At 51.5% G+C, this 26,321-nt stretch overlaps 1 protein-coding gene across 1 annotated transcript in view; it reads right to left on the reverse strand.

Annotated features, from left to right (window-relative positions):
* Positions 1–26,321, reverse strand: part of tp53bp1 (tumor protein p53 binding protein, 1) — a 127,502-nt gene that overhangs the window by 8,754 nt on the left and 92,427 nt on the right. The window contains exons 20-23 of the mRNA XM_078532204.1: positions 7,534–7,698; positions 6,231–6,649; positions 3,943–4,134; positions 382–558 (exon numbers count right to left, since the gene is read on the reverse strand). Coding sequence (XP_078388330.1) covers positions 382–558; positions 3,943–4,134; positions 6,231–6,649; positions 7,534–7,698 — 953 coding nt within the window. The remainder of the gene's footprint in view (positions 1–381; positions 559–3,942; positions 4,135–6,230; positions 6,650–7,533; positions 7,699–26,321) is intronic.

Raw genomic sequence — 26,321 nt, forward strand, 5'->3', positions numbered from 1 at the left:
GCACAAGTTCAGATCCCACCACAGCAGCTGGTAGAATTTGAATTCAATTAATAAATCTGGAATTGAAAGCGAGTCTCATCACCATCATCGAATGTAGTAAAAACAGCCGGGAAGGGAATCTGCTGGACTTACTCTAGACCCCCTGCAATGTGATTGGCTCGTCACTGCCCTCTGGAATGGCCACTCAGGGATGGGCAACAAAAGCTGGGCCGTGCCAAGTGATGTCCGCATCCCACAATATAATTGTTTAAAAAAAGCTTTTTAAAGGAGCTGGCACAGTCGGATGGGCAGACTGGTCCTCCTGCCATGCCAGACAGGTCTATGCTTCTAATAACGGACGCCCGATCCCAAAACCGGGCTGCCAGGAGCTCCCACCGTTACCGGATTTTGCGGTCCCTGGTTTGCGGCCACGTTTTGCGGGGGAGCGTTCCTCGTCCGAGCTCATCAGCTTCCTCTTCCCCGAGAGAGCCAGGCCCCTCGGGCTCTCCCCCTGTTTCCGGGTTGGGGTGCTGGAACCTACATTGCTGCGACGCTTACGCTTCCCCTCCACCAGGTTGTCTGCGGAGAAAGATCAATTTTATATCTTCACTGTGGACACACACCTCAGTACAACACAAACACACACACACACACCCCTCAGTACAACACACACACACACACCTCGGTACAACACACACACACACACCTCAGTACAACACAAACACACACACACACACCCCTCAGTACAACACACACACACACACCTCGGTACAACACACACACACACACCTCGGTACAACACACACACACACACCTCGGTACAACACACACACACACACACGCACCTCGGTACAACACACACACGCACACACGCACCTCGGTACAACACACACACACACACACCTCGGTACAACACACACACACCTCGGTACAAAACACACACCTCGGTACAACACACACACACACACCTCGGTACAACACACACACACACACCTCGGTACAACACACACACCTCGGTACAACACACACACCTCGGTACAACACACACACACACCTCGGTACAACACACACACACACCTCGGTACAACACACACACACACACCTCGGTACAACACACACACACACACCTCGGTACAACACACACACACACACCTCGGTACAACACACACACACACACACACACCTCGGTACAACACACACACACACACACACCTCGGTACAACACACACACACACACACACCTCGGTACAACACACACACACACACACCTCGGTACAACACACACACACACACACCTCGGTACAACACACACACACACACACCTCGGTACAACACACACACACACACACCTCGGTACAACACACACACACACACACCTCGGTACAACACACACACACACACACCTCGGTACAACACACACACACACACACCTCGGTACAACACACACACACACCTCATTACAACACACACACCTCATTACAACACACACACCTCATTACAACACACACACACACACCTCATTACAACACACACACCTCATTACAACACACACACACACACACCTCGGTACAACACACATACACACACATACCTCGGTACAACACACATACACACACATACCTCGGTACAACACACATACACACACATACCTCGGTACAACACACACACACACCTCGGCACGGCACAACACACACACACACACACACACCTCGGCACAACACACACACACACACACACCTCATTACAACACACACACCTCATTACAACACACACACACACACACACACACCTCATTACAACACACATACACACACATACCTCGGTACAACACACACACATACCTCGGTACAACACACACACACACCTCGGCACAACACACACACACACACACACACCTCGGCACAACACACACACACACACACACACCTCGGTACAACACACACACACATACACCTCGGTACAACACACACACATCAGTACAACACACCCACCCACACCTCAGTACAACACACACCCACACACACCTCGGTACAACACACACCCACACACACCTCGGTACAACCCACACACACACACACACACACATATCTCGGTATAACACACATCTCGGTGTAACACACGCACCACACACACACACACATACATCTCGGTATAACACACGCACCACACACGCACGCACACACACCTCGGTACAACACACACACACACAGCCTTACTGCCCCTGTCCAGTCGGATCACAACACCAACACCCTGCATTTGCATAGCACGTTGAACAGAGTACAAATGTCCCAAAGTGCTTCTTCTCAGGAGCGTTACCAAGCACCAAGCCACATGAGGAGATATTAACAAAAAAGGTGGCTAAAAGCTTGGTTTTAATTAGCGTTTTTAAAAGGAGAAAGAGGCGGAGAGGTTTATGGAGGGAGTTCCGGAGCAAAGGGCCCAGGCAGCTGACGGCACGGCTGCCGACAGTGCTGCAATGGAAATCGGGGATGCGCGAGAGGCCAGAATTAGAGGCACACGTATAACTCAGCATCTAGCACTGGAGGAGATTACTGAGTTAGGGATGGAAAGGCCACAGAGAGATTTCAACACCGGGCTGACTGCAAAACGGTTAATAACCAATAATTAAATATTACACACAAAACAATGTGATACAAGTTAAATAAAGACATTTCCAAATAGAGACAGGGTAAAATAAACAAGGGCGTTTATGCCCCAACGTTTGGCAATCGCTGGTTGGGCCTCAGCTGGGGTAGTGTGTTCAGTTCCGGGCGTCACACTTTAGGGAGGATGTCAAGGCCTGGGAGAGGGTGCGGAGGAGATTCACCAGCACGGTCACAACGTACCAGACATCAGGCCTGGAGAGGCTGGGATTGTTCTAGAGCAGGCTATTGAGTTGGGATGATCAGCCATGATCATAATGAATGGCGGAGCAGGCTCGAAGGGCCGAATGGCCTACTCCTGCTCCTAGTTTCTATATTCTCCTCACAGCACAGAAGGTCAAGGGGAGATTTAACGTTCAAAATGACTAAAGATTTTGAGAGGAAATAGGAAGAAACTGTTTCCATTGGCAGGATGGTCTGTAGCCAGAGGAGGTAAATTTAAGATAATTGGTGAAGAAACTAGGAAAGGAGAGGGGGGAGAGCTTTTTTGAAAAATGTAGAAAGTTCTAATCTGGAATACGCTGAAAGGGAGGCGGAAGTAGATTCAATAGTAATTTTCAAAAGGAAATTGGATAAATACTTGAAATGGAATAATCCACAGGGCTATAGGAGAGAAAGGATCTAATTGTTTTTTCAAAGAGCCAACACAAACATGATGGGCCAAATGGCCTCTTCTGTGTGGTAGGATTTTATACGTACAAATTGTTTTTTTTTGTAAAAAACGCACCATCCATCCTGAACACGATACAGACACATGCCCTCACTCAGCAATGCTCCCTCCCAGTTTGGTGTATCAGCAAAGTTCCTCTGATCAGGTACTGTCCACACAAGACCCACTGTGGACTGAGCGACCTGAAGCAGGGCAGTGCCAGGCTTCAATCAAACTCACAGCTGATCCCACCCCCCCACACCACCACCCCCTCTCACTCCCCCCAACCCCCCACCCCCACTCACCCCACCCCCACCACCCCCCCTCACCCCACTACCCCACCACCACCCCACCACCACCACCCACCACCACCACCCCCCCACCCCACCACCACCACCCACCACCACCACCCACCCCCTCACCCCATCTCCCCCCCTCCGACAAATTGGCCAGGATTCCCAGCCCGTGCAGCCGCCTGTGCCACTTCCAGGAAGGACGGTGATGCCCTCTGCAGTTCAACAGCCTGTGGCCATTCACCGCCAAGGCTCGGGCAACGATGGGTGGCCAGGAGAGGCAAGGACAGATCCCCCAGCAAAAGTGAGGGCAAAAGGAGGCCCCGGGGAGGCATCACTGGGCCCTTTCCCGACTTACCCAAGCTGATGTCCGCCGCCATGGCGAGGGGAGTTGTGGCCTCACAGGGGTCGAGGCCAAACTGCTCACGCAGCCGGTTACCCTGCTCCAGCGACAGGATGACTGCCATTCTCTTGTACCATTTCTGTAGACCGTCCTTCTCGATGCAGTAATAAAACTCCTCAGCCTCCTTCCGATGGGCTTTCACAATACCTGCAGAGAACGGCACGGGAGACAGTCACTGTCTTTCTGGGTGTCTTGTTAGCCTCTACAGGATCAGAATACAAGAGGAGCAAACACTGGCTGATCCTCCATTGCAACTCCATTTACCCACCTGTAACACTTCAACAAATATCCACCGATCTCCGTCTCTCAAACTCCAAGTGTTCCCCAGCAAACATGTTTTTTTTTAATGGGAAAGAGTTAGAGTTAGAGAATTCCACTACCCTTTGTTTAGAATAGTAAACTAGATTTTTTTTTTAAACACATTGAGACACTAGTCAATGTTGGGATTCAGAGGGATTAGGAGGTCCTTGTACATGAATGTAGAGTACAGTACAGTGTGGGATTCAGTAAGGGTAGTAGTGCCTTTGAATGTCATGGGGAGATAGTTAGATCTCTCTTGTTGGAGATGGTCGTTGCCTGACACTTGTGTGGCGCGAATGTTACTTGCCACTTGTCAACCCAAGCCTGGATATCGTCCAGGTCTTGCTGCATTTGGACATGGACTGCTTCAGTATCTGAGGAGTCACGAATGGTGCTGAACATTGTGCAATCATCAGCGAACATCCCCACTTCTGACCTTATGATGGAAGGAAGGCATTTGATGAAGCAGCTGAAGATGGTTGGGCTGAGGACACTACCCTGAGGAACTCCTGTAGTGATGTCCCAGGACCAAAATGATTAACCTCCAACAACCACAACCATCTTCCTTTGTGCTAGGTATGGCTCCAACCAGTGTAGAGTTTTCCCCCTGATTCTCATTGACTCCAGTTTTGCTAGGGCTCCTTGACGCCACACTCGGTCAAATGCTGCCTTGATGTCAAGGGCAGTCACTCTCACCTCACCTCTCGAGTTCAGCTCTTCTGCCATTTTGTACCAAGGCTGTAATGAAGTCAGGAGCTGAGTGGCCTTGGCAGAACCCCAACTGAGCATCAGCAAGCAGGTTATTGCTAAGCAAGGGCCGCTTGTTAGCACTGTCCATCACCTTCCATCACTTTACTGATGATGGAGAGTAGGCTGATGGGGCAGTAATTGGCCGGGTTGGATTTATCCTGCTTTTTGTGGACAGGACATACCTGGGCAATTTTCCACATTGCCAAGGAGATGCCAGTGTTGTCACTGTACTGGAACAGCTTGCATGCAATATAGATTATTGGACACTAAAGAGAATGGAGGGATACTGCAACGGTATGGGAGTGATCTTTGGACAATTCATTGACGATTTGGCTGACCATATGGATACAGACATGAAGGACATGGGAATTGGGATGATGTAGACATTGAGCCTTGTGAATGGTGGAGTAGGCTCAAGAGGCTGAATGGCCTACTCCAGTTAATGTTTATGTTCACATGCTGACAAACCAGAGCATGCCAACACCTCTGAGCTGCACAACTGCCACTTTATACATGGACCTTTCCACTACCTTTAACAAAGTGGCGTGAAGAGAGGGGGGCAAAAAGCAGGATTACAGATAAGAACGGAACAGGCTTCAGAAGACGGAGATGAAAGCAGCCACGAGACCAGGCATGGTGGGAGAGAATCGTGAGGAAGGGCTGAAGGGTCAGCTGCTGGTGGAGGAGGGAAAAGGAACGCATGGTGCAAAAAAAGCCAGGCCGGCACTCCAGTGCCACACATCAACCTAACAAATGTGGGGTCAATTTTGCTGATTCTGGGTTTTTATTTGGCTGTTACAGGATATGGAACCAATTTGGGGGCAGATGGAGTTAAGGTAGAGATCAGCCACAATCTAACTCAATTTCAGAACAGCCTCGATGGGCCAAATGGCCTTTTAATGTTCACAGAATCACAGTGCAGAAGAGGCCCTTCGGCCCATCGAGTCTGCACCGATGTTCCTATGTTACAGGCTTAAAGGGCTGAATGGCCACTTCCTGTTCCTGTGTACCAGGTTCGAGGGGCTGAATGACCTTACTACTGCCCCTAACATATTTCAGGTCTTTTCTTTGTAAACTGACAAAATTCTCTCGACTGCCCAACAGTGGGGTTTGAACAAGGAGTCTCTGGGTCACCGGTGCAGTGACAACCTGCTTACGCCACCGCGTCTCGCCTGGGAGCCGACGCCAGATACCTGCACTGAAGTACTCGTCGTCGGACAGAGCCGTCACCTCCGTCTCCACGGGGATGGGGTCGCACAGCAGGATGTCCTTGCCCGGCACTTCGCACTCGTAGCCATCGTCAAACAGCACCTTGTACTTGCCGTCGCCGGAGTCGCGGGTAATCGCGCCCGAGTAGAAGTACCCATTGGACGACCACTTGGCGACCACGCGCAGCCCCACGAAGCTGCTGGCCTGGGAGGCCGGGAGGTCGGGGTCAGAGGGCAGCGACGTCTGGGGGGGCGGGATCTCCGGCGAGCCCGAGCGGGGGAAGGGCGGGGGCGCTGCCTTCTCAGGGGGCCGGGCCGCGATGCGGGTGTAGTGCTCCTCCTCGGGGGATGTGGCGCTCGACGGGTCCTCCCCACGCGCCCGGGGTGACACCTGCATCATGTCCCTGTGTGAAAACAAGATGGCGGCAGCAAGAGGCCGGAAGGTAGACAGAGAGAGAGAGAGAAAAACAGTCACGTTTATTCCCCTCGGCCAAACAAGGGGTTCAAATCCCAGGTTGAAAAATCAGGAATTAAGTTGGGAAGTTAGTGGAATTTTTGTTTTGGGGGATGTGGCTCTTGGCTGCAGCCTCCAGCTCTCACTGTGGGAAAGGCTTCTCTGTAACTCAGACTATCGCCCGGGTCCTGCGTCGTTCTAACCCGACCCTCAGGTCCTACCAGCCCCCACGCTCCACACCTCCTCAAGAACCTTCTGCTTCCGTGAAAACAACTGAACTTGTATTTATACGGTGCCTTTCATGTTATTAAAACGTCTCAAGGCGTTACACACAGGAGCGATGTGAACTACAAGTTTAACACTGAGACGACCAGATACCGAGACACACCAGCCCAGGTGACCTCAGGCTCTTGGTCAAAGGAGGTCGCTTTTAAGGTTTCTTCCTCCCCACACGGTTGAAAGTTAGTTGTGAGAATCTAACAAACACTAAGCTCTCCTCCTACACTGGAATCGGTCCTAAAGGAATAACTATAAAGAGCCTTCACTTGCTCCATGGTCATTAGCTGGCACTCGGTACCTACTCTCCACCCAATCAGTCTCCAGGATTGCGGGAATGGGGGTGTTGGGGTTGGGGGGGGGAACGGGGGCAGTTGGGGGGAATTCACTGGGACATAAACTGACCTTTCCCATACCCTGAAAAAGCTGGATCAGCTGGTCAGGTTGGGGTCTAAAGAGGCAAGGCGCAAAAGGAGCCTGGGGTGCCAACACTGTTGGCCGAATGGATCCCGTTCCCCCAGGACTGGCATTCCGACGTTCCCCAGCATCACTGCTCACCTCCCGACGAAGGATCGGATTGGCGGGCGCCCTCGTTTGCCCCTTCCCCGGGGCGCAGGGCTCCTTGGCATCTGTTTGTTGCTGATCGAGATCTCCTCACTCTCCGTCACTCCAGACAGCAGCTGTTTAGAGGGTGACCAATACTGGGCTCCAATCTTCCGAGGGCTAGAGAGAGAGAGAGAAAAAAAAAGATGGAGTTGCTGGCAAAAAACTCTCCCAGGCAGATGGATCCCAGGTTAATGAGCCACTCACCTGGGCTGGCAGATGTAGTAACTCCTCCCAATCACCGAGTGACACGATGAGCTAGACATCAGCCCCTCACATTTTGGGAATTAAGGTCCAGACCAGATGTGGCCAACTCACCCCCAATGTCCTGAGATGAGAGGATCCTCTGTAAGAAGCAACGTTCCCTGTAATGTGTGTGTCTAAGTGCAGCCACACAGCAGCCAGGAGGGTACCGCACAGGTCACACAAGCTGTCCCCGTTCAGATGCCACATATAAACATTTAAAGGTACGGTGCATTCAAATCAACAGTCAGGAGACAATTAGAAATATTTAGAGGGGGTTCGTTGGTTAGAAAAAATACCGTATGAATTCCAATAGAAACAATTGCACCAACCAGCTCCCAATTGACTATTTCACCCAGAGGGGCAACAAAACGAGATTTAAAACAATGTCACACATTCTCCGTATCTAACGCCGTGCTGTACCTGTCCTGGGAGTGTTTGATGGGGACAGTGTAGAGGGAGCTTTACTCTGTATCTAAACCCGTGCTGTACCTGTCCTGGGAGTGTTTGATGGGGGTCAGTGTAAGGGGAGCGTTACTCTGTATCTAAGCCCATGCTGTACCTGTCCTGGGAATGTTTGATGGGGGCAGTGTAGAGGGAGTACAACTCTGTATCTAGCCCAGTTCTGTTCCGGTCCTGGGAGTGTTTGATGAGGACAGTGTAGAGGGATCTTTACTTTGTATCGAACCCCGTGCTGAACCTGTCCTGCGAATGTTTGATGGGGGTTATGTAGATGGAGCTTTACTCTGTATCTAACCCCGTGCTATACCTGTCCTGGGAATATTTGATGGGGCAGTGTAGAGGGAGCTTTACTCTGTGTCTAGCCCCGTGCTGTACCTGTCCTGGGAGTGTTTGATGGGGGCAGTGCAGAGGGAGCTTTACTCTGTATCTAATACCGTGCTATACCTATCCTGTGCTTGTTTGATGGGGGCACCGTAGTGGGAGCTTTACTCTGTATCTAACCCCGTGCTGTACCAGTCCTGGGAGTGTTTGATAGGGTCAGTGCAGAGGGATCATTACTCTGTATCTAACACCGTGCTGTACCTGTCCTGGGAGTGTTTGATGGGGGCAGAGTAGAGGGAGCATTAGTCCGTATCTAACCCCGTGCTGTACCTGTCCTGGGAGTGTTTGATGGGAACAGTGTAGAGGGAGCTTTACTCTGTCTCCAACCCCGTGCTATACCTGTCCTGGGAGTGTTTGATGGGGCACAGTGGAGGGGGAGCGTTACTCTGCATCTAAGCCCATGCTGTACCTGTCCTGGGAATGTTTGATGGGGGCAGTTTAGAGGGAACCTTACTCTGTATCTAACCCCGTGCTGTACCTGTCCTGAGAATGTTAATGTGGACAGTGTCGAGGGAGCTTTACTCTGTATCTAACCACGTGATGTACCTGTCCTGGGAGTGTAACTGGGGACAGTGTAGAGGGAGCTTTACTCTGTATCTATCACCGTGCTGTACCTGTCGTGGGAGTGTTTGATGGGGGCAGTGTAGAGGAAGCTTTACTCTGTATCTAACCCCGTGCTGAAACTGTCCTGGGAGTATAACTGGGGAGAGTGTAGAGGGAGCTTTACTCTTTATCGAACCCCGTGCTGTAGCTGTCCTGGGAGTGTTTGATGAGGACAGTTTAGAGGGAGCTTTACTCTGTATCTAACCGCATGCTGTATCTGTCCTGGGAGTGTAACTGGGGACAGTGTAGAGGGAGCTTTACTCTGTCCCTAACCCCATTCTGTACCTCTCCTGAGAGTGCTTGATGGGGGCAGTGCAGAGCGATCTTTACTCTGTATCTAACCCCGTGCTGTACCTGTCCTTGGAGAGTTTGATGGGGGCAGTGTAGAGAGCGCTTTACTCTGTATCTAAACCCGTGCTGTACCTGTCCTTGTAGAGTTTGATGGGGGCAGTGTAGAGGGAGCTTTACTCTGTATCTAACCCCGTGCTGTACCTGTCCTTGGAGAGTTTGATGGGGGCAGTGTAGAGAGCGCTTTACTCTGTATCTAAACCCGTGCTGTACCTGTCCTTGTAGAGTTTGATGGGGGCAGTGTAGAGGGAGCTTTACTCTGTAACTAACCCCGTGCTGTACCTGTCCTGAGAGTGTAACTGTGGACAATATCGAGGGAGCTTAACTCTGTATCTAACCCCGTGCTGTACCTGTCCTGGAAGTGCAACTGGGTCAGTGCAGAGGGAGCTTTACTCTGTATCTAACACCATGATGTACCTATCCTGTGCGTGTTTAATGGGGGCACCGTAGTGGGAGCTTTACTCTGTATCTAATCCCGTGCTGTACCTGTCCTGGGATTGTTTGATGCGGACAGTGTAGAGGGAGCTTTACTCTGTATCTAACCCCTTGCTGTACCTGTCGTGGGAGTGTTTGATGGGGGCAGTGTAGAGGCAGCTTTACTCCGTATCTAACCCCGTGCTGTACCTGTCCTAAGAGTGTAACTGTGGACAGTGTCGAGGGAGCTTTACTCTGTATCTAACCCCATGCTGTACCTGTCCTGGGAGTGTAACTGTGGACAGTGTCGAGGGAGCTTTACTCTGTATCTAACCCCGTGCTGTACCTGTCCTGGGAGTGTAACTGTGGACAGTGTCGAGGGAGCTTTACTCTGTATCTAACCCCATGCTGTACCTGTCCTGGGAGTGTTTGATGGGGACAGTGTAGAGGGAATTTTACTCTGTATCTAGCCCCGTACTGTACCTGTCCTGGGAGTGTTTGATGGGGACAGTGTTCAGGGAGCTTTACTTTGTATCTATCCCCGTGCTGTACCTGTCCTGGGAGTGTTTGATGGGGCCACTGTAGAGGGATCTTTACTCTTATCTAACCCCGTGCTGTACCTGTCCCGGAAGTGCAACTGGGGACAGTGTAGAGGGAGCTTTACTCTGTATCTAACCCCGTGCTGTAGCTGTTTTAAGAGTGTAACTGTGGACAGTGTCAAGGGAGCTTTACTCTGTATCTAACCCCGTGCTATACCTGTCCTGTGAGTGTTTGATGGGGACAGTGTAGAGGGAGCTTTACTCTGTATCTAACCCCGTGCTGTACCTGTCCTGGGAGTGTTTGATGGGGACAGTGTAGAGGGAGCTTTACTCTGTATCTAACCCCGTGCTGTACCTGTCCTAAGAGTGTAACTGTGGACAGTGTCGAGGGAGCTTTACTCTGTATCTAACCCCATGCTGTACCTGTCCTGGGAGTGTAACTGTGGACAGTGTCGAGGGAGCTTTGCTCTGTATCTAACCCCGTGCTGTACCTGTCCTGGGAGTGTAACTGTGGACAGTGTCGAGGGAGCTTTAGTCTGAATCTAGCCCTGAGCTGTACCTGTCCTGGGAGTGTTTGATGGGGGCAGTGCAGAGGGAGATTTACTCTGTATCTAACCCCGTGCTGTACCTGTCCTAAGAGTGTAACTGTGGACAGTGTCGAGGGAGCTTTACTCTGTATCTAACCCCATGCTGTACCTGTCCTGGGAGTGTAACTGTGGACAGTGTCAAGGGAGCTTTGCTCTGTATCTAACCCCGTGCTGTACCTGTCCTGGGAGTGTAACTGTGGGCAGTGTCGAGGGAGCTTTACTCTGTATCTAACCCCATGCTGTACCTGTCCTGGGAGTGTTTGATGGGGACAGTGTAGAGGGAATTTTACTCTGTATCTAACCCCGTGCTGTACCTGTCCTGGGAGTGTTTGATGGGGGCAGTTTAGAGGGATCTTTACTCTGTATCGAGCCCCGTGCTGTACCTGTCCTGGGAGTGTTTGATGGGGACAGTGTTCAGGGAGCTTTACTTTGTATCTAACCCCGTGCTGTACCTGTCCTGGGAATGTTTGATGGGGACCGTGTTGAGGGAGCTTTACTCTGTATCTATCCCCGTGCTGTACCTGTCCTGGGAGTGTTTGATGGGGCCACTGTAGAGGGATCTTTACTCTTATCTAACCCCGTGCTGTACCTGTCGTGGAAGTGCAACTGTGGACAGTGTAGAGGGAGCTTTACTGTGTATCGAACCCCGTGCTGTTCCTGTCCTGGGAGTGTTTGATGGGGACAGTGTAAACGGAGCTTGACTCTATCTAACCCCATGCTGTACCTGTCCTGGGAGTGTTTGATGGGGGCAGTGCAGAGAGAGCTTTACTCTGTCCCTAACCCCATTCTGTACCTCTCCTGAGAGTGGTTGATGGGGGACAGTGTAGGGAGAGCGTTACTCTGCATCTAAGCCCATGCTGTACCTGTCCTGTGAGTGTTTGATGGGGGCAGCGTAGAGGGAGCTTTACTCTGTATCTAACCCCGTGCTGTAGCTGTTTTAAGAGTGTAACTGTGGACAGTGTCAAGGGAGCTTTACTCTGTATCTAACCCCGTGCGATACCTGTCCTGTGAGTGTTTGATGGGGACAGTGTAGAGGGAGCTTTACTCTGTATCGAACCCCGTGCTGTACCTGTCCTGCGAATGTTTGATGGGGGCAGTTTAGAGGGAGCTTTACTCTGTATCTAGCCCCATGCTGTACCTGTCCTGAGAATGTATGATGGGGGCAGTGTAGGGGGAGCTTTACTCTGTCTTTAACCCCGTGCTTTAGGTGTCCTGGGAGTGTTTGATGGGGACAGTGTAGAGGGAGCTTTACTCTGTATCTAACCCCGTGCTGTACCTGACCTGGGAGTGTAACTGGGGACAGTGTAGAGGGAGCTTTACTCTGTCTCTAACCCCGTGCTGTACCTGTCCTGGGAGTGTTTGATGGGGACAGTGTAGAGGGAGCTTTACTCTGTATCTAACCCTGTGCTGTACCTGTCCTGGGAGTGTTTGATGGGGACAGTGTAGAGGGAGCTTTACTCTGTATCTAAACCCGTGCTGTACCTGTCCTGAGAGTGTAACTGTGGACACTGCAGAGGGAGCTTTACTCTGTATTTAACCCCGTGCTGTACCTGTCCTAGTAGTGTAACTGGGGACAGTGTAGAGGGAGCTTTACTCTGTATCTAAACCCATGCTGTACCTGTCCTGGGAGTATTTGTTAGGGACAGTGTAGAGGGAGCTTTACTCTGTATCGAACCTCGTGCTGTACCTGTCCTGGAAGTGCAACTGGGGACAGTATAGAGGGAGCTTTACTCTGTATCTAACCCTGTGCTGTTCCTGTCCTGGGAATGTTTGATGGGGGCAGTGAACAGGGAGCTTTACTCTGTATCTAACCGGGTGCTGTACCAGTCCTGGGAATGTTTGATGGGGGCAGTGTAGAGGGAGCTTTACTCTGTATCTAACCCCGTGCTGTACCTGTCCTGCGAATGGTTGATGGGGGCAGTTTAGAGGGAGCTTTACTCTGTATCTAGCCCCATGCTGTACGTGTCCTGAGAATGTATGATGGGGGCAGTGTAGGGGGAGCTTTACTCTGTCTTTAACCCCGTGCTTGAGGTGTCCTGGGACTGTTTGATGGGGACAGTGTAGAGGGAGCTTTACTCTGTATCTAACCCCGTGCTGTACCTGACCTGGGAGTGTAACTGGGGACAGTGTAGAGGGAGCTTTACTCTGTATCTAACCCTGTGCTGTTGCTGTCCTGGGAATGTTTGATGGGGGCAGTGAACAGGGAGCTTCACTCTGTATCTAACCCCGTGCTGTACCTGTCCTGGGAGTGTTTGATAGGGACGGTGTAGAGGGAGCGTAACTCTGTATCAAACCCCGTGCTGCACCTGTCGTGGGAGTGTTTGATGGGGGCAGTGTAGAGACAGCTTTACTCTGTATCTAACCCCGTGCTGTACCTGTCCCGGAAGTGCAACTGGGGACAGTGTAGAGGGAGTTTCACTGTGTATCTAACCCCGTGCTGTTCCTGTCCTGGGAGTGTTTGTTGGGGACAGTGTAGAGGGAGCGTTACTCTGCATCTAACCCCATGCTGTACCTGTCCTGGGAGTGTTTGATGGGGGCAGTGCAGAGGGAGCTTTACTCTGTTTCTAACACCGTGCAGTACCTGTCCTGTGAGTGTTTGATGGGGACAGTGTAGAGGGAGCTTCACTCTGTATCTAACCCCGCGTGCTGTACCTGTCCTGGGAGTATTTGATAGGGACAGTGTAGAGGGAGCTTTAGTCTGTATCTAGCCCCGTGCTGTACCTGTCCATGTGAATGTTGGATGGGGGCAGTGTAGAGGGAGCTTTACTTGTATCTAACCCCATGCTGTACCTGCCCTGGGAGTGTTTGATGGAGACAGTGTAGAGGAAGCTTTACTCTGTATCTAACCCTGTCCTGGGAGAGTTTGACGGAGACAGTGTAGAGGGAGCTTTACTCTGTATCTAACCACGTGATGTACCTGTCCTGGGAGTGTAACTGGGGACAGTGTAGAGGGAGCTTTACTCTGTATTTATCACCGTGCTGTACCTGTCGTGGGAGTGTTTGATGGGGGCAGTGTAGAGGCAGCTTTACTCTGTATCAAACCCCGTGCTGAAATTGTCCTGGGAGGGTAACTGGGGAGAGTGTAGAGGGAGCTATACTCTGCATCTAACCGCATGCTGTACCTCTCCTGGGAGTATTTGATGGGGGCAGCGTAGAGGGAGCTTTACTCTGTATCCAACCCCATGCTGTACCTCTCTTGGGAATGTTTGATGGGGCAGTGTAGAGGGAGCTTTACTCTGTATTTAACCCCGTGCTGTACCTGTCCTGGGAGTGTTTGATGGGGGCAGTGCAGAGCGATCTTTACTCTGTATCTAACCCCGTGCTGTACCTGTCTTTGGAGAGTTGATGGGGGCAGTGTAGAGGGAGCTTTACTCTGTATCTAACCCCGTGCTGTACCTGCCCTGGGAGTGTTTGATGGGGGCAGCGTAGAGGGAGTTTACTCTGTATCCAACCACATGCTGTACCTCCCTTGGGAATGTTTGATGGGGCAGTGTAGAGGGAGCTTTACTCTGTATCTAACCCCATGCTGTACCTGCCCTGCGAATGTTTGATTGGGACAGTGTATAGGGAGCTTTACTCTGCATCTAACCCCGTGCTGTACCTGTCCTGGGAGTTTTTGATGGGGGCAGTGTAGATGGAGCTTTACTCTGTATCTAACCCCATGCTGTACCTGTCCTGGGAGTGTTTGATGGGGACAGTGTAGAGGGAATTTTACTCTGTATCTAGCCCCGTGCTGTACCTGTCCTGGGAGTGTTTGATGGGGGCAGTGTTGAGGGAGCTTTACTCTGTATCTAACCCCGAGCTGTACCTGTCCTGGGAATGTTTGATGGGGACACTGTTGAGGGAGCTTTACTCTGTATCTAACCCCCTGCTGTACCTGTCCTGGGAGTGTTTGATGGGGGAAGTGTAGAAGGAGCTTTGCTTTGTATCTAACCCCGTGCTGTACCTGTCCTGGGAATGTTTGATGGGGACAGTGTTGAGGGAGCTTTACTCTGTATCCAACCCCGTGCTGTACCTGTCGTGGGAGTGTTTGATGGGGGCAGTGTAGAGGCAGCTTTACTCTGTATCTAATCCCGTGCTGTAACTGTCCTGGGAATGTAACTGGGGAGAGTGCAGAGGGAGCTTTACTCTGCATCTAACCCCGTGCTGTACCTGTCCTGGGAGTGTTTGATAGGGACAGTGTCGAGGGAGCTTTACTCTGTATCTAACTCCGTGCTGTACCTGTCCTGGGAGTGTCTGACGGGGACAGTGTACAGGGAGCTTTACTCTGTATCTATCCCCGTGCTGTAGCTGTCCTGGGAGTGTTTGATGGGGACAGTGTAGGGGGAGCGTTACTCTGCATCTAACCCCATGCTGTACCTGTCCTGGGAGTGTTTGATGGGGGCAGTGTAGAGAGAGCTTTACTCTGTTTCTAACACCATGCAGTACCTGTCCTGTGAGTGTTTGATGGGGACAGTGTAGAGGGAGCTTCACTCTGTATCTAACCCCGCGTGCTGTACCTGTCCTGGGAGTATTTGATAGGGACAGTGTAGAGGGATCTTTACTCTGTATCTAACCCCGTGCTGTACCTGCCCTGGGAGTGTAACTGTGGACAGTGTCGAGGGAGCTTTCGTCTGTATCTAGCCCCGTGCTGCACCTGTCCTGGGAGTGTTTGATCGGGGCAGTGCAGAGGGAGCTTTACTCTGTATCTAACACCGTGCTGTACCTATCCTGTGCGTGTTTGATGGGGGCACCGTAGTGGGAGCTTTACTCTGTATCTAACACCGTGCTGTACCTGTCCTGGGAATGTTTGATGGTGGCAGTGTAGAGGGAGATTTACTCTGTATCTAACCCCGTGCTGTACCTGTCCATGTGAATGTTGGATGGGGGCAGTGTAGAGGGAGCTTTACTCTGTATCTAACCCTGTGCTGTACCTGTCCTGGGAGTGTTTGATGGGGGCAGATGGGGACAGTGTAGAGGGAGCTTCACTCTGTGTCGAACCCCGTGCTGTACCTGCCCTGGGAGTGTTTGATGGGGGACAGCGTAGGGGGAGCATTACTCTGCATCTAATCCCATTGTGCACCTTAGCAGGGAATGTTTGATGGGGGCAGTGTATAGGGAGGTTTACACTGTATCTAACGCCGTGCTGTACCTGTCCTGGGAGTGATTGATAGGGGCAGTGTAGATGGTGCTTTACTGTGTTTCTAACCCCGTGCTGTACCTGCCCTGTGCGTGTTTGATGGGGGCACCGTAGTGGGAGCTTTACTCTGTATCTAACCCCGTGCTGTACCTGTCCTGGGAGTGTTTGATGGGGGTAGCGTAGAGGGAGCTGTATTCTGTATCTAACCCCGTGCTGTACCTGTCCTAAGAGTGTAACTGTGGACAGTGTCGAGGGAGCTTTACTCTGTTTCTAACACCGTGCAGTACCTGTCCTGTGAGTGTTTGATGGGGGCAGCGTAGAGGGAGCTTTACTCAGTATCTAACCCCGTGTGCTGTACCTGTCCTAAGAGTGTAACTGTGGACAGTGTCGAGGCAGCTTTACTCTGTATCTAACCCCGTGCTGCACCTGTCCTGGGAGTGTAACTGTGGAGTGTCGAGGGAGCTTTAGTCTGTATCTAGCTCCGTGCTGTACCTGTCCTCGGAGTGTTTGATGGGGGCACTGCAGAGGGAGCTTTACTCTGTATCTAACACCGTGCAGTACCTATCCTGTGCGTGTTTGATGGGGGCACCGTAGTGGGAGCTTTACTCTGTATCTAACACCGTGCTGTACCTGTCCTGGGAATGTTTGATGGGGGCAGTGTAGAGGGAGATTTACTCTGTATCTAACCCCCTGCTATACCTGTCCTGGGAATGTTTGATGGGGGCAGTGTAGAGGGAGCTTTACTCTGTATCTAACCCCATGCTGTACCTGCCCTGGGAGTGTTTGATGGAGACGGTGTAGAAGGAGCTTTACTCTGTATCTAACCCCGTGCTGTACCTGTCCTGAGATTGTAACTGTGCACAGTATCGAGGGAGCTTTACTCTGTCGAACCCAGTGCTGTACCTGCCCTGGGAGTGTTTGATGGGGGACAGTGTAGGGGGAGCATTACTCTGCATCTAATCCCATTGTGCACCTTAGCTGGGAATGTTTGATGGGGGCAGTGTATAGGGAGGTTTACTCTGTATCTAACGCCGTGCTGTACCTGTCCTGGGAGTGATTGATAGGGGCAGTGTAGATGGTGCTTTACTGTGTTTCTAACCCCGTGCTGTACCTGCCCTGTGCGTGTTTGATGGGGGCACCGTAGTGGGAGCCTTACTCTGTATCTAACCCCGTGCTGTACCTGTCCTGGGACTGTTTGATGGGGACAGTGTAGAGGGAGCTTCACTCTGTATCTAACCCCGTGCTGTACCTGTCCTGGGAGTGTTTGATAGGGACGGTGTAGAGGGAGCTTTACTCTGTATCTAACCCCGTGCTGCACCTGTCGTGGGAGTGTTTGATGGGGGCAGTGTAGAGACAGCTTTACTCTGTATCTAATCCCGTGCTGTAACTGTCCTGGGATTGTAACTGGGGAGAGTGTAGAGGTAGCTTTACTCTGTATCTAACCTGTGCTGTACCTGTCCCGGAAGTGCAACTGGGGACAGTGTAGAGGGAGCTTCACTGTGTATCTAACCCCGTGCTGTTCCTGTCCTGGGAGTGTTTGATGGGGACAGTGTAGAGGGAGATTTACTCTGTATCTAACCCCGTGCTGTAGCTGTCCTGGGAGTGTTTGTTGGGGACAGTGTAGGGGGAGCGTTACTCTGCATCTAACCCCATGCTGTACCTGTCCTGGGAGTGTTTGATGGGGGCAGTGCAGAGGGAGCTTTACTCTGTTTCAAACACCGTGCAGTACCTGTCCTGTGAGTGTTTGATGTGGACAGTGTCGAGGGAGCCTTACTCTGTATCTAACCCCGTGCTGTACCTGTCCTGTGAGTGTTTGATGGGGACAGTGTAGAGGGAGCCTTACTCTGTATCTAACCCCGTGCTGTACCTGTCCTGGGACTGTTTGATGGGGACAGTGTAGAGGGAGCTTTAGTCTGTATCTAGCCCCGTGCTGTACCTGTCCTGGGAGTGTTTGATGGGGGCAGTGTAGAGGGAGCTTTACTCTGTATCTAACCCTGTGCTGTGCCTGTCCTGGGAGAGTTTGATGGAGACAGTGTAGAGGGAGCTTTACTCTGTATCTAACCACGTGATGTACCTGTCCTGGGAGTGTAACTGGGGACAGTGTAGAGGGAGCTTTACTCTGTAATTATCACCGTGCTGTACCTGTCGTGGGAGTGTTTGATGGGGGCAGTGTAGAGGCAGCTTTACTCTGTATCTAACCGCGTGCTGAAATTGTCCTGGGAGGGTAACTGGGGAGAGTGTAGAGGGAGCTATACTCTGCATCTAACCGCATGCTGTACCTCTCCTGGGAGTATTTGATGGGGGACAGTGTAGAGGGCGCTTTACTCTGTATCTAACCCCGTGCTGAAATTGTCCTGGGAGGGTAACTGGGGAGAGTGTAGAGGGAGCTATACTCTGCATCTAACCGCATGCTGTACCTCTCCTGGGAGTATTTGATGGGGGACAGTGTAGAGGGCGCTTTACTCTGTATCTAACCCCATGCTGTACCTGTCCTGGGAGTGTAACTGTGGACAGTGTCGAGGGAGCTTTACTCTGTATCTAACCCCATGCTGTACCTGTCCTGGGAGTGTTTGATGGGGGCAGTGTAGAGGGAGCTTTACTCTGTATCTAACCCCGTGCTGTACCTGCCCTGGGAGTGTTTGATGGGGGACAGTGTAGGGGCAGCATTACTCTGCATCTAATCCCATTGTGCACCTTAGCAGGGAATGTTTGATGGGGGCAGTGTATAGGGAGGTTTACACTGTATCTAACGCCGTGCTGTACCTGTCCTGGGAGTGATTGATAGGGGCAGTGTAGATGGTGCTTTATTGTGTTTCTAACCCCGTGCTGTACCTGCCCTGTGCGTGTTTGATGGGGGCACCGTAATGGGAGCTTCACTCTGTATCTAACCCCGTGCTGTACCTGTCCTGGGAGTGTTTGATAGGGACAGTGTAGAGGCAGCTTTACTCTGTATCTAACCCCGTGCTGTACCTGTCCCGGAAGTGCAACTGGGGACAGTGTAGAGGGAGTTTCACTGTGTATCTAACCCCGTGCTGTTCCTGTCCTGGGAGTGTTTCATGGGGACACTGTAGAGGGAGCTTTACTCTGTATCTAACCCTGTGCTGCAGCTGTCCTGGGAGTGTTTGTTGGGGACAGTGTAGGGGGAGCGTTACTCTGCATCTAACCCCATGCTGTACCTGTCCTGGGAGTGTTTGATGGGGGCAGTGCAGAGGGAGCTTTACTCTGTTTCTAACACCGTGCAGTACCTGTCCTGTGAGTGTTTGATGGGTACAGTGTAGAGGGAGCCTCACTCTGTATCTAACCCCGCGTGCTGTACCTGTCCTGGGAGTATTTGATAGGGACAGTGTAGAGGGAGCTTTAGTCTGTATCTAGCCCCGTGCTGTACCTGTCCATGTGAATGTTGGATGGGGGCAGTGTAGAGGGAGCTTTACTTGTATCTAACCCCATGCTGTACCTGCCCTGGGACTGTTTGATGGAGACAGTGTAGAGGGAGCTTTACTCTGTATCTAACCCTGTCCTGGGAGAGTTTGATGAAGACAGTGTAGAGGGAGCTTTACTCTGTATCTAACCACGTGATGTACCTGTCCTGGGAGTGTAACTGGGGACAGTGTAGAGGGAGCTTTACTCTGTATTTATCACCGTGCTGTACCTGTCGTGGGAGTGTTTGATGGGGGCAGTGTAGAGGCAGCTTTACTCTGTATCAAACCCCGTGCTGAAATTGTCCTGGGAGGGTAACTGGGGAGAGTGTAGAGGGAGCTATACTCTGCATCTAACTGCATGCTGTACCTCTCCTGGGAGTATTTGATGGGGGCAGCGTAGAGGGAGCTTTACTCTGTATCCAACCCCATGCTGTACCTCTCTTGGGAATGTTTGATGGGGCAGTGTAGAGGGAGCTTTACTCTGTATTTAACCCCGTGCTGTACCTGTCCTGGGAGTGTTTGATGGGGGCAGTGCAGAGCGATCTTTACTCTGTATCTAACCCCGTGCTGTACCTGTCTTTGGAGAGTTGATGGGGGCAGTGTAGAGGGAGCTTTACTCTGTATCCAACCCCATGCTGTACCTCCCTTGGGAATGTTTGATGGGGCAGTGTGGAGGGAGCTTTACTCTGTATCTAACCCCGTGCTGTACCTGCCCTGCGAATGTTTGATTGGGACAGTGTATAGGGAGCTTTACTCTGCATCTAACCCCGTGCTGTACCTGTCCTGGGAGTTTTTGATGGGGGCAGTGTAGATGGAGCTTTACTCTGTATCTAACCCCATGCTGTACCTGTCCTGGGAGTGTTTGATGGGGACAGTGTAGAGGGAATTTTACTCTGTATCTAGCCCCGTGCTGTACCTGTCCTGGGAGTGTTTGATGGGGGCAGTGTTGAGGGAGCTTTACTCTGTATCTAACCCCGAGCTGTACCTGTCCTGGGAATGTTTGATGGGGACACTGTTGAGGGAGCTTTACTCTGTATCTAACCCCGAGCTGTCCCTGTCCTGGGAATGTTTGATGGGGACACTGTCGAGGGAGCTTTACTCTGTATCTAACCCCCTGCTGTACCTGTCCTGGGAGTGTTTGATGGGGGAAGTGTAGAAGGAGCTTTGCTTTGTATCTAACCCCGTGCTGTACCTGTCGTGGGAATGTTTGATGGGGACAGTGTTGAGGGAGCTTTACTCTGTATCCAACCCCATGCTGTACCTGCCCTGGGAGTGTTTGATGGAGACAGTGTCGAGGGAGCTTTACTCTGTATCTAACCCTGTGCTGTACCTGTCCTGGGAGTGTTTGATGGGGGCAGTGCAGAGGGAGCTTTACTCTGTATCTAACCACGTGATGTACCTGTCCTGGGAGTGTAACTGTGGACAGTGTCGAGGGAGCTTCACTCTGTATCTAACCCCGTGCTGTACCTGTCCTGGGAGTGTTTGATGGGGGTAGCGTAGAGGGAGCTGTATTCTGTATCTAACCCCGTGCTGTACCTGTCCTAAGAGTGTAACTGTGGACAGTGTCGAGGGAGCTTTACTCTGTTTCTAACACCGTGCAGTACCTGTCCTGTGAGTGTTTGATGGGGGCAGCGTAGAGGGAGCTTTACTCAGTATCTAACCCCGTGCTGTACCTGTCCTAAGAGTGTAACTGTGGACAGTGTCGAGGCAGCTTTACTCTGTATCTAACCCCGTGCTGCACCTGTCCTGGGAGTGTAACTGTGGAGTGTCGAGGGAGCTTTAGTCTGTATCTAGCTCCGTGCTGTACCTGTCCTCGGAGTGTTTGATGGGGGCAGTGCAGAGGGAGCTTTACTCTGTATCTAACACCGTGCTGTACCTATCCTGGGAATGTTTGATGGGGGCAGTGTAGAGGGAGATTTACTCTGTATCTAACCCCCTGCTATACCTGTCCTGGGAATGTTTGATGGGGGCAGTGTAGAGGGAGCTTTACTCTGTATCTAACCCCATGCTGTACCTGTCCATGTGAATGTTTGATGGGGGCAGTGTAGAGGGAGCTTTACTCTGTATCTCGCCCCATGCTGTACCTGCCCTGGGAGTGTTTGATGGAGACGGTGTAGAGGGAGATTTACTCTGTATCTAACCCCGTGCTGTACCTGTCCTGAGATTGTAACTGTGCACAGTATCGAGGGAGCTTTACTCTGTTTCTAACACCGTGCAGTACCTGTCCTGTGAGTGTTTGATGGGGGCAGCGTAGAGGGAGCTTTACTCAGTATCTAACCCCGTGCTGTACCTGTCCTAAGAGTGTAACTGTGGACAGTGTCGAGGCAGCTTTACTCTGTATCTAACCCCGTGCTGCACCTGTCCTGGGAGTGTAACTGTGGAGTGTCGAGGGAGCTTTAGTCTGTATCTAGCTCCGTGCTGTACCTGTCCTGGGAGTGATTGATAGGGGCAGTGTAGATGGTGCTTTACTGTGTTTCTAACCCCGTGCTGTACCTGTCCTGTGCGTGTTTGATGGGGACAGTGTAGAGGGAGCTTCACTCTGTATCTAACCCCGTGCTGTACCTGTCCTGGGAGTGTTTGATAGGGACGGTGTAGAGGGAGCTTTACTCTGTATCTAACCCCGTGCTGCACCTGTCGTGGGAGTGTTTGATGGGGGCAGTGTAGAGACAGCTTTACTCTGTATCTAATCCCGTGCTGTAACTGTCCTGGGATTGTAACTGGGGAGAGTGTAGAGGTAGCTTTACTCTGTATCTAACCCTGTGCTGTACCTGTCCCGGAAGTGCAACTGGGGACAGTGTAGAGGGAGCTTCACTGTGTATCTAACCCCGTGCTGTTCCTGTCCTGGGAGTGTTTGATGGGGACAGTGTAGAGGGAGATTTACTCTGTATCTAACCCCGTGCTGTAGCTGTCCTGGGAGTGTTTGTTGGGGACAGTGTAGGGGGAGCGTTACTCTGCATCTAACCCCATGCTGTACCTGTCCTGGGAGTGTTTGATGGGGGCAGTGCAGAGGGAGCTTTACTCTGTTTCAAACACCGTGCAGTACCTGTCCTGTGAGTGTTTGATGTGGACAGTGTCGAGGGAGCCTTACTCTGTATCTAACCCCGTGCTGTACCTGTCCTGTGAGTGTTTGATGGGGACAGTGTAGAGGGAGCCTTACTCTGTATCTAACCCCGTGCTGTACCTGTCCTGGGACTGTTTGATGGGGACAGTGTAGAGGGAGCTTTAGTCTGTATCTAGCCCCGTGCTGTACCTGTCCATGTGAATGTTGGATGGGGGCAGTGTAGAGGGAGCTTTACTTGTATCTAACCCCATGCTGTACCTGCCCTGGGAGTGTTTGATGGAGACAGTGTAGAGGGAGCTTTACTCTGTATCTAACCCTGTGCTGTACCTGTCCTGGGAGTGTTTGATGGGGGCAGTGTAGAGGGAACTTTACTCTGTATCTAACCCTGTGCTGTGCCTGTCCTGGGAGAGTTTGATGGAGACAGTGTAGAGGGAGCTTTACTCTGTATCTAACCACGTGATGTACCTGTCCTGGGAGTGTAACTGGGGACAGTGTAGAGGGAGCTTTACTCTGTAATTATCACCGTGCTGTACCTGTCGTGGGAGTGTTTGATGGGGGCAGTGTAGAGGCAGCTTTACTCTGTATCTAACCGCGTGCTGAAATTGTCCTGGGAGGGTTACTGGGGAGAGTGTAGAGGGAGCTATACTCTGCATCTAACCGCATGCTGTACCTCTCCTGGGAGTATTTGATGGGGGACAGTGTAGAGGGCGCTTTACTCTGTATCTAACCCCGTGCTGAAATTGTCCTGGGACGGTAACTGGGGAGAGTGTAGAGGGAGCTATACTCTGCATCTAACCGCATGCTGTACCTCTCCTGGGAGTATTTGATGGGGGACAGTGTAGAGGGCGCTTTACTCTGTATCTAACCCCGTGCTGTACCTGCCCTGCGAATGTTTGATTGGGACAGCGTATAGGGAGCTTTACTCTGCATCTAACCCCGTGCTGTACCTGTCCTGGGAGTTTTTGATGGGGGCAGTGTAGATGGAGCTTTACTCTGTATCTAACCCCATGCTGTACCTGTCCTGGGAGTGTTTGATGGGGACAGTGTAGAGGGAATTTTACTCTGTATCTAGCCCCGTGCTGTACCTGTCCTGGGAGTGTTTGATGGGGGCAGTGTTGAGGGAGCTTTACTCTGTATCTAACCCCGAGCTGTACCTGTCCTGGGAATGTTTGATGGGGACACTGTTGAGGGAGCTTTACTCTGTATCTAACCCCATGCTGTACCTGTCCTGGGAATGTTTGATGGGGACACTGTCGAGGGAGCTTTACTCTGTATCTAACCCCATGCTGTACCTGTCCTGGGAGTGTTTGATGGGGGCAGTGTAGAGGGAGCTTTACTCTGTATCTAACCCCGTGCTGTACCTGCCCTGGGAGTGTTTGATGGGGGACAGTGTAGGGGCAGCATTACTCTGCATCTAATCCCATTGTGCACCTTAGCAGGGAATGTTTGATGGGGGCAGTGTATAGGGAGGTTTACACTGTATCTAACGCCGTGCTGTACCTGTCCTGGGAGTGATTGATAGGGGCAGTGTAGATGGTGCTTTATTGTGTTTCTAACCCCGTGCTGTACCTGCCCTGTGCGTGTTTGATGGGGGCACCGTAATGGGAGCTTCACTCTGTATCTAACCCCGTGCTGTACCTGTCCTGGGAGTGTTTGATAGGGACGGTGTAGAGGGAGCTTTACTCTGTATCAAACCCCGTGCTGCACCTGTCGTGGGAGCGTTTGATGGGGGCAGTGTAGAAGGAGCTTTACTTTGTATCTAACCCCGTGCTGTACCTGTCCTGGGAATGTTTGATGGGGACAGTGTTGAGGGAGCTTTACTCTGTATCTAACCCTGTGCTGTACCTGTCCTGGGAGTGTTTGATGGGGAGAGTGTAGAGGGGGCTTTACTCTGTATCTAACCCCGTGCTGTACCTGTCCTTGTAGAGTTTGATGGGGGCAGTGTAGAGGGAGCTTTACTCTGTAACTAACCCCGTGCTGTACCTGTCCTGAGAGTGTAACTGTGGACAGTATCGAGGGAGCTTAACTCTGTATCTAACCCCGTGCTGTACCTGTCCTGGAAGTGCAACTGGGTCAGTGCAGAGGGAGCTTTACTCTGTATCTAACACCGTGATGTACCTATCCTGTGCGTGTTTAATGGGGGCACCGTAGTGGGAGCTTTACTCTGTATCTAATCCCGTGCTGTACCTGTCCTGGGATTGTTTGATGGGGACAGTGTAGAGGGAGCTTTACTCTGTATCTAACCCCTTGCTGTACCTGTCGTGGGAGTGTTTGATGGGGGCAGTGTAGAGGCAGCTTTACTCTGTATCTAACCCCGTGCTGTACCTGTCCTAAGAGTGTAACTGTGGACAATGTCGAGGGAGCTTTACTCTGTATCTAACCCCATGCTGTCCCTGTCCTGGGAGTGTAACTGTGGACAGTGTCGAGGGAGCTTTACTCTGTATCTAACCCCGTGCTGTACCTGTCCTGGGAGTGTAACTGTGGACAGTGTCGAGGGAGCTTTACTCTGTATCTAACCCCATGCTGTACCTGTCCTGGGAGTGTTTGATGGGGACAGTGTAGAGGGAATTTTACTCTGTATCTAGCCCCGTACTGTACCTGTCCTGGGAGTGTTTGATGGGGACAGTGTTCAGGGAGCTTTACTCTGTATCTATCCCCGTGCTGTACCTGTCCTGGGAGTGTTTGATGGGGCCACTGTAGAGGGATCTTTACTCTTATCTAACCCCGTGCTGTACCTGTCGTGGAAGTGCAACTGTGGACAGTGTAGAGGGAGCTTTACTGTGTATCGAACCCCGTGCTGTTCCTGTCCTGGGAGTGTTTGATGGGGACAGTGTAAACGGAGCTTGACTCTATCTAACCCCATGCTGTACCTGTCCTGGGAGTGTTTGATGGGGGCAGTGCAGAGAGAGCTTTACTCTGTCCCTAACCCCATTCTGTACCTCTCCTGAGAGTGGTTGATGGGGGACAGTGTAGGGAGAGCGTTACTCTGCATCTAACCCCATGCTGTACCTGTCCTGTGAGTGTTTGATGGGGGCAGCGTAGAGGGAGCTTTACTCTGTATCTAACCCCGTGCTGTAGCTGTTTTAAGAGTGTAACTGTGGACAGTGTCAAGGGAGCTTTACTCTGTATCTAACCCCGTGCGATACCTGTCCTGTGAGTGTTTGATGGGGACAGTGTAGAGGGAGCTTTACTCTGTATCGAACCCCGTGCTGTACCTGTCCTGCGAATGTTTGATGGGGGCAGTTTAGAGGGAGCTTTACTCTGTATCTAGCCCCATGCTGTACCTGTCCTGAGAATGTATGATGGGGGCAGTGTAGGGGGAGCTTTACTCTGTCTTTAACCCCGTGCTTTAGGTGTCCTGGGAGTGTTTGATGGGGACAGTGTAGAGGGAGCTTTACTCTGTATCTAACCCCGTGCTGTACCTGACCTGGGAGTGTAACTGGGGACAGTGTAGAGGGAGCTTTACTCTGTCTCTAACCCCGTGCTGTACCTGTCCTGGGAGTGTTTGATGGGGACAGTGTAGAGGGAGCTTTACTCTGTATCTAACCCTGTGCTGTACCTGTCCTG

This window comes from Cetorhinus maximus, chromosome 30 (assembly GCF_964194155.1).
Source record: "Cetorhinus maximus chromosome 30, sCetMax3.hap1.1, whole genome shotgun sequence".
NCBI lineage: Eukaryota > Metazoa > Chordata > Chondrichthyes > Lamniformes > Cetorhinidae > Cetorhinus > Cetorhinus maximus.